This window comes from Halictus rubicundus, chromosome 7, assembly GCF_050948215.1.
Source record: "Halictus rubicundus isolate RS-2024b chromosome 7, iyHalRubi1_principal, whole genome shotgun sequence".
NCBI lineage: Eukaryota > Metazoa > Arthropoda > Insecta > Hymenoptera > Halictidae > Halictus > Halictus rubicundus.
Window position 1 is genome coordinate 3,501,148 of NC_135155.1, and position 15,052 is coordinate 3,516,199.

Here is a 15,052-nt window from a genome sequence, read left to right on the forward strand (position 1 = left end):
TGTCTACGCTATTGCTTCGACGATCTTTTACTTTCTAATAGAATCAATTTAACCGGTTTTCGCACGCGATCAAGGAGAAGACTATTGGGAGAGAGTACCGTAGACAATCTCGAGGGTCCATTGGAATCGTATGATCTAAAAAAAATGTTGATCGATCCACTGCTAACCGTCTCGTTATCGAGGTGGCTGGGTAAAGTCGCGCACCCTATGTAATGTCGACTTCTCAAAGAAAAAGCAGGAGAATCCAAGTAGGGAAGACTTGGGTCGAAAGGGTTAATGCGAGACAGAATTTTCGTTCGTCGGTGGCATCGAGCCGCGGTAGCAGTCGGATTAAAACGTGATCGTCGGAGTCGTGTCCCGAAAAAAAAGAAAAAATGAAAAATCGGGAGTGACCCGGATCGTCGGAAAAATCGAATAATAGCGTAGCCGAAAGAAACGGCTGGGAAAGGGGATATCTGACGTGGGATGTGCGTCGATTCGTTTAGTCACGCGTCAAACGAGCTTGTCATATGCGAATATCGCGGCGCAGACACGGTCGATCGGGTCTCGACCAGTAGATTACGAACAGATACGGGCGGCTGCATCAAGGATTACGTCTGCCAGAGAGATAGACGGCGCAAAAAGTATCGACGGGAATACACACAGCCGGCGCGGCGGATCGCGAACCGAGCACCGCGGGGAACGACGTAATTCTCGGGGATGCGCATCCGATTTGCAAACAAAGCCGATTTCGATCGAGCTTGCGCCGAGCCCTTCTGAAGCAGCCGGGATCAAGAACCGGACGCTCTTTTGTCTTCCTTTGTGCTGGCTCATTTCTTTATTAAAGGATTACGAGTTGCGTCCCTGTCTAGAAGGATCTAGAGGTCACGTAAATCGTAGGCTGTGAATGAATTTGATGTTACACGGCGATGGAGCACGTGACAACTTCCGGACCGAAATCGGTCACTTATATCGTTTCCTAATCTCTCGTTCCTAGCGACGAAAATAGAAAACGATAGCGAGTAAAATTATTTTGTTTATAATGACTGCTTTAATGAAACGTCTGTTACTAACGTGTTTGTGACATTTTTTTAGAGCTACAAAATAAATGTTTCATTTCACGGTTACTGAAGTTGCAAAGGTACTACTACAGAAAACCTCTAATCAAATTAATTCGCTGCTATAATTTAGGAATTTTCAGAGAAAATTGGGACCAAAATTGTCAGCTTTTTCACAGGGGGAGCTTTTTCATCTGTGACAAAACAAAGGTAACTGTACAACATCACAGCACAAAGGGTCAAAAAACAATCTCTTTTATTTCGAATTCGCCAAAGCGCGAGTTCCGCGGGAATCGTTCCGGTGAGCGAAAAGGATTACCCCGCTTTTATTCAAGCCGCACGATCCATTTTATTCCTCGTCATTAAATTTTCAATCATTGCTAATGCTCGATCGATTGTGTCGAAAAAAGAGCCACGCCTAGGAGAATAGACGTTTTCAATGTTCAGCTGTTTTCCGTTCCCCTCGCATTTCGCGCGCGAGCGTTCCCCACGGCTAAATGTCTATTGAAAAAGTCGCCGGCTTCGGGAATATATATATTTTTTTTTATTCAAGATTCTGCAACGAAACGCTTTCAGGCTCGGCGTGGAAAAAAGAGGTTTTCACGGCTCACGAAAATTGGGAGGCTTGAAAAAAAAAACCGGGCGGCATGGAAAAATGAATGGCCGCAATATAAAATGCAAATGCGACTTTCGTTAAACTGTGGGAGCCTCTTTTCCGTGAAAAAGGTCGTTAGAAAAAAAAAAAAAAAATAGAGAAAAGGAAAACGGGCATCGCAGATGTTGCCTGAAAAAGTTCTGAAAGCGTCGCGACCTACATGACGCATCGCCCTGGAACTTTGATATTCCCCGGACAATTTATTTATTCTTGCCTCAGGTTGTGCGAAACTAACGCGTCAATTCGACGAGGACGTTGAAGCATCACGTTGATAGCTATAAATAGACCATGGAAGATTATGCATCTTACGCGTGACGAGTTTGGAAGAAAATTCTTTTTTCGTCGTTAGTGCTTCTAATAGATTAAAACTAAAACATATTAAATTTAAAATAAAGTGAAACTGTGTTAACCCTCATCCACTCCCCGTGTCAATTTGAAACATTCTCCAGAGTTCCTGAAAATATAATTACGTATTTCATTTTCGATGAAGGAATTTTCATATTTAACTGTTTTAAGTTTCACTTTTGCGTCAATTTGACGTCAAGAGTCAAATTAAGTATGGAAAATGTAGAACGGATGAGGGTTAAATTGACTGTAACAGCATTAAATTAAAAATATAACGAAGCTGTATTAAGTTAAAAATGAAACTACACCGTGTGCCTTCTAATTACGTTAAAAATTGTGCGCTGTAGATGCATAAAATTCCGCAATCTACTTAAAAATAACTTTCGCGGCTGCTCGAATCCAACGATAATAGTAAAACAGATCAACTCAAAATAATCATTAACTTATGACGAGCCTGCTGTACACAGGAAAAATTAGCCTAATGTGGACCAGTGCCGAGAATTAACCACCATGTGCTACGAATGAAAAACATTGTTCTAATGTTGTGACTGGCATCGATTGCATATGAATTTTGCTTTGTGCCTGATTTATGAAGAAAATTGTACAAAATTATAAATGGTGAATAAATTATCAGTGGAATTAATTGGTTGTACACTAGACGTGACTTGGACACTGTTTCGCATTCGGCCGGTCTCCCTAGAATAAGAAAAGAACTATACGAACTGAGTAAACCATCGAAGATTTCTACAAATACAATTCTTAAAAAACTATTTTTTGTGTGTAGAAGGTGAAAAGAAATCTGAGAAAATGTCAGGACTGGTTTTGCCGATAGCAGGATTACAATTGTCCGGTGTTTGGAAGAATTGCGAAATGTAACGTTGGTAGAATGTATGTACAATTTTGAGCATGAGAGGAGAGACGGAGGAAGAGTGGTGCTAATAAGGTGCTCGAGAAAAGTTCAAAGAAGACCGAAGGCGCGACACGCAACGCGCGTCGACCTCGATCACTGGCGTTCAGAATTTTGGCTCCAAACTTCCGCTTATCGATCGCCGCGTCACCGGTCTCTATTTATGGACCGACCGTTCCAAGCGACAACGCGAATTTACTCGAGGACTCCATTTGCAGGCGTACGAGATATTTCCTTGTTAAAATGCGACCGAGCTGCGTACAATAGCAGCGAAACAAGAAATCGACTTCGTTGCAGCTCCGAGCGAACCATTCACTGTTGCACGAACTTCAATTAGGCTCTGCTATTTTTACACCAGCTAAATCTACAGATAACACAGACTTCCACCAACTCTCATTTTTAAGCTTTTAATCAAATAAAAATTCTTAATTTTAAGAATCTTTTCTTTCTGAAATTTTAATCAAAATTCTTGTTTTGTACAATTACACACAAGAATTTACCATAAAGATATAAGATGTAGCATTTCATTTACTATAAAAATTGGTCGTAGCATCCGTAGCAAGTAGAATGTAGTAATCATAAATCCGGCAACAAGTTAAGTAGAATAAGCACAATATGGTCAGACTTTCGATAGCGTTGAAAAGTGTATATCTTTTTCTTTCCTTTGTCACCTTTGGGAGAGGAATATTTTGTACCAACATTTCCAAACGTGTAACATATACGTTATTAATCTGTAGGTCATTTTCATAGTCTTGATAAATTGTAAATAATTGAATTTTTAAAATCTCTAAATCTTCCTTCTGTTTTAAATTACACTCGCCTATTTTTATTATACATAAAAGTCTAGTTATGAATATTCATGCACCATGATTCCAGTACCAAAAAGATAAGATAATATTAATTGTGCTCAGAACCTTTGATCTTTACAGCTTTGGAGGTTTTTGTGAGCTACGAATGCATGGAAATACAACATCAATCGATGATCGATAATTGTTCAGATCCGGTGCAAGGGCCAATTGTCTTCGAGTAAATTAGTCGGACTTAAACGAGCTCCGCGGCAGAAGCGTTTTTAAATGAATTTTAACGGGGCCGGAGACTCCGCGGTTTCGCCGAGATCGTTTCGGCAAACAAATCACCAAAAAGGACCGGCGAAAATCGCCGATAATTACACGCCATCAAATCGTACCGGCGTACAAACATGGCAAGGAAAGGAAGCGGCTTTAACGGGGACGTTTCCCCCTAAGGACACAAATGAAAACGCGGCAAGCATTTGCATCCGAAAGGGCGTCTCCGTTCTCCCGGGTTATATTGAAATTAATTTTACCGCAGTTTTTAAGCCCGCGTTTCTTGTTGCCGGCAATACGGGGGTGTGTCATCCCTCGGAGCTAGCCTAATGAAATCTTAAAAGATTAACCACTCTCGCTCGGAAAAGGGAAAATATTTTCATAATTCCGACTAACCAAGCGAATGAGGAATGTCGGGGAATTTCGTCTCGAAATGTGGAAACGCTTAAATTCACTTGTTGTTCAAATTAACATCATAATGACGGCCGTGTAATTGTTTTCGATAAAATCAATACCTGTAAGGCGCATGAATAATTCATACCTGTGCATTGTAATAACCGATCATCTACCTGCTAACATGACCCACTTAACGTATGGAATGTTGACGCAAACCGAAATGGGCTGATTTTAGGTGAGAAGACCAAGAATGAAATATTCATTCTGTAAATGAATCGCGTGTCCAGCGAGAAAATGTTTTTGTGAATATTCATGTCGGGCAATGTGCAAAAATCCGTCACGAATTTGGCAACGTATGTCTGACTAAAGTACATATTCCATTTATGACGTAATTCTTCGATAATAGTGACTTGGACTACATTCACTGAAATTCACTTCAATTAATAGTTCTTTACAAGAGAACTGATGCAATTACCTAGATGCTCAGTCTTCTGTTTTGCAAATAATATTCCTTGTAAATGAAATACGACATATAGACGGTTACTTGCTCGGATAAGTTTCTCCAATGCTTTTTAAAACATTATCTGACGGTGATTATTGCATAATTTTCCGAAGTTTATGATCCAAGGTTAAGGACTTTTTAATTGATTCTTCAACAGCAATAGCGAACTCCAAATGTAAACCAACGGAGTTGCTCTGAGTAATGCAATCTAATAATTTCACTTGATATTATTATTACAGGCTTTTCTCGATATATGTCGCAAATACCGGGCTGATGAAAGTCGCAGAACTATCCCCACTACCGCCGGGTATAGCCCGTGAAGGGCCTCGAATAGTGTTCCTGATTTCTCAACATTTTTCATTTCTCAAGAAATGAGAAATAAGACTATAATTCTCGAGAATTCTCGAGAATTTTTAATAAAATAAAAAAATATTTGGAAACTTTTACCAAACTTGTATAAAGTGAAACATTACGCTTTTCTTTTGAAATGACTTCTTAAGAAGCATAATGCGTCTAATGTAGAATCAGACAACCTACTTCTTTTTTTTTTGTAACAAAATATGTAGCTGTAGAAAAATTTCTTTCATTTTGTGTGGATGTTGGCTTTATCGTATACAGAACATCCAAAAGTTGCTGAAGATTGGGTGACCTTTTTTCAGTCGACTCAAAAATGTGGAATTCCTTTGTTAGAGTCCGGAATTGATTTTCTTCTGCTGCTAAACTCTTGACACTAAATTCTTGAAGGCTGTCTGCAATTTCTAATTCTAACTGTTTTTTCGAGTGATAGTTCCTCATTCTGAGAATCTGTGAAAGTTTTTCACTATTTTAATGTCTGCTTAGAATTTGTTTTGCCATTTTATACATATCTGCCTTGGATGTTAAATAAAAAATGTATCTTCTGAATCTTTTTGCAGAGATTCTGGATTATGCAACAAGAAACTCAATGCAGTATTCAGTTTTTCTAAAGTTTTAAATAAGAATTTAAGAGAATTTAAGATTTCATATGTTATAAAATAAATGAGATTCATAAGAATTTTCCTAGATTTAAATTTCTCGAGAAATGAGAAATAAAAAATTATTTCTTATTATTTTTTATGTATAAAATTTCTCGAGAAATTCTCGAGGAGGAACACTAGCCTCGAAGCTCGAGAGACGTTCTAGACGATGTATGTCGCTGGCAGGTCCCGTGTTCTTGACATATATCGAGAAAACACTGTATTTTCAAGGTTCCTTTTGCTACGACAGAATTATTGAAACACCTATTTGATAGGCTTGCGGTAGACAAAGTGTCTAGTTTCTGTTGTTAATCGAACAACGTGACAGTGAATGGCGCGGTGGTTCACGAAACCACGGAGTCGAATAACCGGGCCTGACGACGTCTCGGTGAGCTCGGTCCATAAATACGTCGCCGGTAGATAGCGGAAGTCCACTGGCAGCGGGCCGATCTCGCGATCGATCCTCTACAGTGCTCTGCGGTGTACGAGCAGGCAGAGGCCGATCAACGCGGAAGAGAGGAAGCCAAGTGCAGGGTGCGGGGATCACACTTACAAGACTTACGATCGGCGTGTCTGGTCCTCTTGCGCTCCCTGGGCGTCGTCCTCGTCGCCGGTGTCTTCGTCGCTGTCTTCACCAACGATTCCAACAGCTCGTCGTCGCCGTCCGTCAGGTTGCCGTTGGTGTTCTCGTCGCGGAGCAGCGGGCCCAGCGATGTGCGTCCTGAAACGAGAATTTCGAGCGCGTCAGAAAAGGCGATTATTAACGGCGGGAGTAATGGTAGGCTATACTACTGTTGCCGACAATGAAAATAATTCTTACCGGGAGTTTTCGTGCGGGTGTCTGACAGAAAAATATTCGCAACTAGATTGCGGAAAATCGAAGCCAAATAAAAAGTTCTTTCTACCTTTAATCATTTGAACAAGTTGGAATCCGCAGTATATTCGTAACAGGTAGTACATGGTGGTCGAGAAGACATTCAAATGAATTTAAGCTACGAATCAGATTTCAGGGAGAAATATTAAACCGGAGGGGGGCTCGTTTACTTTTAATCTAAACAAAATTTTTAGGATTCTCTTTTTCAGGACGGGAAGAGAGAGAGAGAGAGACGCAAATTCGTGGTGGCTGAAGGCGCATTAAACGGTGAAACGCCGTCCGCGAAATATCCGTTTTATCTTGAACAAATCCCAAGATACATGTTCGTCCGGGCTTGGAAGAGGCTTCGCTTGGATCAGGGTGCGGAGGCTTGCGCGGGGCCATTCTTCTTTCGCGGCAGCTCTCGGGCTAACTCTTCACGGAACAGTCTTTCTCGTCCGTCGGTCCGCGGGGTAGAAACTTCGAAACCGTCAAAAGCACCGGGAGTTCTTTGAGAGGTTCTTTGAAACTCGTCTGAAAGAAGCCTCCATCGGCGGTCTCGCTGGCTGTGTAAATCCGATACGAACACGTACTGGAAGGGCCGCACGAAGAACGGCGAGAAGGGGCGGTTTAAGGCGCGGGGGTTGCACGCGGAGGATGAGGACGACGAGGAGCCGGGAAGAAACCGACGGAATTTCCATGAACGAGGAGAAAGAAAGAGGGAAGTTTCTCGATGCGGTCAACCTAGTTAGTCCTGAATGTCGCCGGGCACCGAGGCTTTCCGGTCTGGTATTCGCCGCCGGAAACCGCACGGCACGTTAAATGACATCAATTTTATTTCCGCGGCCGAGGCCGGCTCCTCCGAACGGCTTGATGCCCGACGCGTTTCAAATACCAAGCGATCGCATGAATGTGTAAATTGAGTTCGCGTATTCATGGAGGGCCGCCCGTCACCTTGACGAGATTTCCGATTTCATCGATTTCGCCGACACCGGAAAAACGGAAGTTAGTCTGTTCCACGCCGAGAAGTCTCGCGAGCTACGCAAAAATACAGGGTCTACGCCACCGTGGACTTAAATTGTTCCAGAAAGAAAAAAGTAGACAAAAGTTCTTTTGCAATGCGTACGTTCGATGTTAAATAACACGAGCATCTAACAACCACTTGATCGTCTGTTCGTTAACGTTTCATTAGTTCCTAAGCTTCCTTTATGCAGAGCTGTCAGGTACAGGAAAATGTCAAAGGAGAAATAAGTTTTTTTTTTACGTAGAATAACAAGAGAAATCCAACTGAAATTCAACAAACGAATGCAATTGTTAAACGTACATATACCATTGCAATTTTATAAAAAAAAACATGGTTCTATGGATGCAGTACTCTTTGAACCATCCATTTTTCTCCTTTGACATTTTTCTGTAACCCCACTGGTGACGGAGACATAACCTGAAACAATTGTGTGGACCACCCTTTATAGTTATGCAATTTGCTTTTTTTAAAAAACTAGGTTGAACCGAATCAATTTAAAGTTTCGTAAAATTTAAATAAATTCAATTTTGTCATTTTTATAAGGCCATGCGTGACAGTCACGTTTGCTCCGTAGTTTTAGTTGTGAAATTGTTCTTTTTATTGACAGTCTCGAAATGAACAGTTCATCGAACTTGAAAAGAATATTTTGTCTCGCAACTGAAACGGTTCTGAAAATGTATTTCGAACCGAACTGAAACAGTTACGAAGAACTGAAATGAAGCGAGCAGTTATAGAATTTTTGGTTGTCGTTTCGGTGATACAACTAATTGTTAGTACGGATTTTCTAATAACGTTTCCAGGTTTATCGTAAACTAATTTTAAAATTCACACCTTTCATATTTTTGCAAAGTGAAACTCCGAGCGTTTATTTTATGAAGACCGAATACAAACAGAAGATTGGATATTCCATTAACGATTTTGATATGTTAACAGTGAAACAACACAGAATACCCAAACAATATGGCATTCAATTATAGTTAGCTCACATTTCACAGTACCTTGCATTTCCCACATTCGTATTTGTACATATAATTCGGTACAAATATCCGCAGTCTGTTCGTAATGAACGCACACAATTATTTGATGATGATCATGATACATTACGTACCCATTGTGTTTCGTTCGACAATATTACACAAACGAGCCTGAAAAGTAAATTTCGAATAAAACAAATCAATTAAATTTCCTTCTCTGTTTCCTTCAAAATATAATTGCGATATTTCCAATAATTGATATCGATCGGGTCTAAAGCTCTCTCACACAATGAGAGATGTTAATAAAAATATTAGTTTAATCCTAGCCAACTAATCTTTGATGTTGTCGAATGTTTTGATTGATCAACGCTGTGTACCACTGTAAATAAAAAGAATTTAGCTATACTCGAGTTTTTAATTGACGTTGCAAATGGTTCCTGCAGTAATTTCGAGAAACAGGAACTACATAGCAACCTGATTGTTCTTTCACTAATTTTAGTTAGTTTAAAGTAGCACGTTGACATGATTAAATTTTTAAAATCGTTCTTTCATATTTCACCTCCTGATATTTCTCATAAATACATAAAATTCCAGTGATAACGTTACTCGCAGGGTGACTTATTGATACTAGACTGGAGTTAAAAAGGAAATTGGGACTACTTTCCCTACGACCATCTGTCCGAGAAAGTCCAATAATAATTTTAGACAATTCGCAGTTTTATATTTGACCCTCCGATTTTTCCTAGAAATGCGATCTAGAGCGAAGAAGGAAGCTAGGACCAGGTACATTTAATATCACAATACTCGCCGAAACAATTACACGCATTTGAGATATATTTCCGTAGCGACTATCTTCTTAGGAGAGGTGGAAAATCCTCGGTGAAATCCTCAGGTTTTCCGGGGAGAAAGCTCTTAAAAATACAGTCCTCCCATCCGGCGCGGCCGGACCGAAATAAAAAGTCCCCGGGTCACGTTCCCGCGAATTAAAATCCTGCCACTTTATTCCCGACCTATCTCCGGTAATATTTGCCGAACCGGGGCGGGCGTTTCATTAAAACGTTCTAAATCCTTCGGACTGATCCTGGGAACGGGTTCCGAGCGAGGTCCTGGCCGGAAAACCTGTCGGCGGCGGCCGTCCGACATTTTACTCGGGGCCACTCGCCGCGGTGGATACAAACCGTCCGCCAGCGGTCACGGATATGAACGCAATAAAGGGCAGAAAGAATCCCGGGTTCGTGGGGAATCCGCCGCGACAAATCGTGATCCTCGCGACACCGAGACGAGCCGCGGAATCCGCAGAAAACCGTTTTTTCCCAGGTGCACCGGAAACGCCGGACAGGGGGTTGCTCTGCTGATTCTCCCCGCTTCCACTCGAACGACTTAGGCGGACCGTTTAGGTATTTTATAGGGGAGCATACATAGGAATAAAAGGGCTGGAAAAAGTTACGACGGCTGCAGCGACGGTAATGCACAAGACCAGCGCAAGTTTACGAGCCGTAAAGAGGGGGCGGCGCTAGGCGGTTTTGACCCCTTACCTTCTCATACCGGAGAGCCGGGTAACTATTCGACTTTGGACCACGATTACGCTAAAACTGCTGTCTTTGCGACGGGCATTTTGCAACGGGAACACAATCGGTTCATCCCGAAAGTAATATACAGTAACGAGCAAAACGGAGTCTACACTATTTGAAGCATCATAACTTTTTAAAAATTAGATCAAGTGACTTGAATTTTATTGAGAAGTTAGAAGGATTAGTTTATTAGACGAGTTGTAAAAAATTTTTGAAGAAAGTTTGAATTGGTCGGAATCGCAAAAGAAATAGTAAAAGTTCGTTTTTTTAGCTTTTTTATCTGAGCCTGTATTGAAAATTTAAAAAATGTGTTTGATTCGCTTGGATAAATTATATCCATGCTGAAAATTTCACCCATATTGGTTAATTCGTTTACGAGTTATACACGCTTGAAAGTGGAAAAATTGGCATTTTTCACGATTTTCGACTTAAAATCGCACTTTTAATCGTTTATAACTCGTAAACGAATTAACCAATATCGGTGAAATTTTCAGCATGGATATAATTTATTCGAGCGAATCAAATACATTCTTTAAATTGTCAATACAGAATTGTCAATACAAACATTTTTTACACCTCGTCTAATAAGCTAATCCTTCTAACTTCTCAATAAAATTCAAGTCATTTGATCTAATTTTTAAAAAGTTATGTTGCTTCAAATAGTGTAGACTCAGTTTTGCTCGTTACTGTACCTCGGAGGAAGATGCAAAATAATTATAATTTCGAATTTATTCCGTTAGAGTTAGAGTTCGTTAAGATACTTAAAAAATTTCAATTTTTGGAGAATTCTGCGATTTTACAATTTTTCGGCTTGATGCGTAAGCGATTTTATCATAAACTGCAATCTTCCAGCTTTAACGTAGGCCCTCTAAAATTGACAAATTCCTACAAGAATGCATCCAAAATTAAATTCGAAGGTTACTATGAAAATTCCGGAATTTCGAAAAATTTGCGACATCATTTCTTCTACGAAGTGATTGCCTGATATAGTGGGTGGAAAAATGAAGACACGTTTTTCCTTGAGAGTGTTGAAACTGCTACGAATTAAAAAATTTCTATAAACACTCGAAATTTTTTTTTCGCGTCTGGCTACTACCACAGATTTGTGGATTGGAGCTTCCCAAGGCCCTCCTCAAACTTGATGTACAAACTTTTTAGTTGTTTCATAAAAAAGAAATGGCCTCATGGCGTGCATTATATTTCTGCAAACAAGACAGTACATCCCCCAACTTAAATAAAAAAAAAATCAAGTTTTAGGTAGTCATTGTAAAGTACGAGCTTCAATCTTCAAATCTCTGGTGAATTCAGTCACGAAATAAATTTTCTACAATTTTCAGACGCGTTTCAAATTGTACAGTTTTCTATAAAAATGCAGAAAGTTACTAATTCCGTCAACTACTGTCGCAACTGTGAGTCGTTTGGAAGTTTATCGTCCTTAACCTGTAAGTTTGAAGCAACCGGTCTACCCTATTCGATCTCAAAAAGATAAATATTCGCCAGCCCCTTCGCAACCATAACCTGGGGCGATCTCGCGTGACCTCTACGCTATCAGTTTCCAGCATTGTCCGGCGTTTTCCAGCGATCATCGCCCGGCGCCCCGCTGATGGCTAATTCCGACGATGAAATGTCAGAAGTTATGGCAGAGCGTGCCACGATAACGTCGGAACGGTGTCTTGCCGGGATGGGTCCGCTGAGATTGTTCCTTCTTCTCTCTCTCTCCCCCTCTCCCTCTCTCTCTTTCTCTCTCTATCTCTTCCGGTGTAACGATTGCGGACTATGTTTTTCGATTCGTCCGCGACACTCGCGATTCCGCTGTTTCTACAAGTCGTTTCATAATTCACGCGAGAGGCCTGGTTTTGCGACGCTCGTGGTTCCGTAGCTTAATGGAAGTATGCGGGAACATTAGCTTCCAGGATAATGCGGTGGTCGTTTCTTGCCGGGAATTGAAAGCGAGTCGCCTAACGCGCGCGGTATTATTATTTGTTTTGGTAACTGTGCTCGCAGATGGAGCGTTTCGTACAACTTTGTGTTCGCGGAAATTTTTGACTTTTTGAATGCGAAAAAAGTGTGTGGATGGGATAACACGTTCTTCGTATATTGTCTTACTTCGTACTTTTATTAGTACTCCGTACTTCGTGTATTGTAGAATAGTACAGTCAAACCTGTTTTTGTGCGGTAGCATACAAAAAATATTCAGAAACTTCATAAATAGCTATAACAAATAATTTTTTACAACATATTAAAGAAAATTTTTATGCGGTGGAGGGGGACCGCATAAAAAAAGTCTCACTTAGAATATATGTCAAAGATTTACGAAATAGCGAGAAAGTGCTTTCCAAACAAAATAAGTAATTAAATTACACGTGGAAACATTTGAAAAAATTTAATTTCTCATTTTAAACATGGAGGAATTTTCAAAATGCACATAATTCAATACTACTCGTCGCAGTCCAAAACGCGCATCTTCTTGTGATGAGAACATTGGTATAATAATGCCAACACCGTTGACATTCATATACCGCATTAACAAAATCGCACAAAAAAAAAATCGCATAGAAAAGGACCGCACAAAAACAGGTTTGACTGTATTTTATAAAACAACAACTGTGAAGATAAGACTATTTTAACAAGATTTTCAATAATTGTGATATACCAAAAGCTTAAGACTCTTTTGGGACGTAATGATACTAAAACAAATTATTTATTAGATTATACTTGTTGGTTCACGATTGAAATCGCTATTCTTGTCGAAAGATCTATTAAAAACTCCTCAGACATGGACCAAAGACTTTCAAAAAATACAGGGTGTCCCACATGAATGGGAACACCTAAATATCTTTCGTATTTACAGTCCTATCAGAAAACTTCAGAGGACAAAGTGGCACTATTGCAGGAGGCAATTATAATGGTGAAGAAAACAATTTTTTAAGTCGTGTTTTTTAATGAAATTTCAAGGTCACCGATGTTTTTTTGATGTGTACAAGTTCTTACAACAATTCGAATTCAAATAATGTGGTGACTGGTGGTATAAAATGTGGTATAAAAAATATACTGAAAGATATTTTTGTCTAAACTCGGTGCGCCTAGTCCGAGTACTTTCGCGACCAGCAGGGAAGCGGGTCACTCGATCGAAGAGCACGCTGTACACCAATAAACGATAAAGTCCGCAACATCTCGAACGATCAAATTACATGGGACCGAGTCGCGAGCAAAGAAAAATCGAAAAAAGGAATCGCGGCAACGGAGAGCCACGAAATACAGAACCACCCTCGGCCCGAGGGTGTTGGGGGTAAACTCGATCTCCGTGTTTTTACGCGACCGGTGGAAACACGAGGTCACACCGATGTCTCCCGAAATCTCGATGTCATTACTTTTCATTTTCCGGTAACGCCGTCAAATGAGTCCGCGCTAACCCCAGTATCTCTCTTGGCTCGAGAGCGTTTGCTTAAGGAGGGCATTTATCTCGCACCGCCACGGGCTAGAACATTACGGGAACGAGGAGAAATTTTCGCACTTTGTTCTTATCTTCGGGGGAGGGTGAGGGGGCTTCTTAGAGGCACACCCTTTTAGCCCTGCGGAGCTCGCGGTACTAAAAATCCCTTTCTCGGTCGCGGTGTATCTCGGAAACACCGTGACGCGAAACGCGGACTTTAATCTTTGCGGAAGGAACAGCACGGAGATATTTTATTGAAATTACACTGGGCTATCCCAAAATGTCTTGAGCGGGCTGAAATGTTTTCTCTGTATACGATTGTTAAAAACGGGAAAATCTCTGTCCTTCGATCGGGCGCCGGTGTTATTGCGTTTTATTGCCCCGCGTTTGTCCCGTGTTCCACGGTCTCGCGGAGCCAGACGTCGCATAATGTAGAAATATGAAACTTGTCGAGAACAGGATATTAGAATGCCACGATCAATGAACGAGGCCCGCGGAAAAGGGATTTATGTTGGAAATTGCGTCCCGATGCTAGGCCGACCGGTTCGCGCTGCCGATTATTTTCGTTCAACGCTTTGACCGCCAAACTAGAAACCTCAAGCATTCCATAAAATCAAATTAAGTTTTTTAGTGAAATGAAAATTGAAAGAAATTAAATGTGTGATATTGAGTAGTCCTCCAGCTTTCTTGAATTTTACAGATCCTAGGCAAATTTGGTGCAATGAATGTATTAACGTAAAAATTCATTTCAAAACCTGGACAAATAATTCCGTCACCCACATATGGGTGACATGGCAACCAACGTGTTAATGTAACGACGATGGTGGGTACGCCGAGAGACGGGGATCGACGCGGATCGAACGGAGGAAAAACCGCGCTGAAATGTCCCGCGAATGTTTCCATCGGACGCGAAGTATCGTTTTCGAACGCATTTCCAGACCGGCTTAACCCCTTCACTTGTACGCTCGAGTTAATGCGAGCGGCGTTGTATTTTATGCTGCTATAATTTTTCACACTCGAATATAATCGAGAATTGAAAATAACAATGTGAAAGCAAAGAAAAAAAATCGTTTTATCGATATTTATCATTTACACGGGATTGTAAGCTATAACGCTTATTTATTCAAGAATAAAATATAGCCTTTTCCCATGGAACAAAAGCACAGTATATCAAAAATTAATTTTTTTGGCCGGTTTAAAAAAAAAACTGTGCGTTAAGGGGTTAATGGCGGCGCCCGGTGTATTCTTTCGAATCTTCTCCGTTACCAATTTTGACTTCTCTAATGTCTTGTTACG

General features: G+C 40.7%; 1 protein-coding gene across 8 annotated transcripts in view; it reads right to left on the reverse strand.

Annotated features, from left to right (window-relative positions):
- Fhos (Formin homology 2 domain containing) overlaps positions 1-15,052 on the reverse strand; it is a 390,895-nt gene that overhangs the window by 17,685 nt on the left and 358,158 nt on the right. For 5 of the 8 annotated variants that reach the window (XR_013082595.1, XM_076791247.1, XM_076791249.1 and 2 more), the window contains one exon: positions 6,455-6,622. Coding sequence is in view for 6 of the 8 variants with exons in the window: in XM_076791247.1 (XP_076647362.1) it covers positions 6,455-6,622 (168 nt within the window). In the remaining 2 variants the exon portion in view is untranslated. The remainder of the gene's footprint in view (positions 1-6,454; positions 6,623-15,052) is intronic. The other 3 variants (XR_013082596.1, XM_076791248.1, XM_076791250.1) reach the window with 1 other exon arrangement.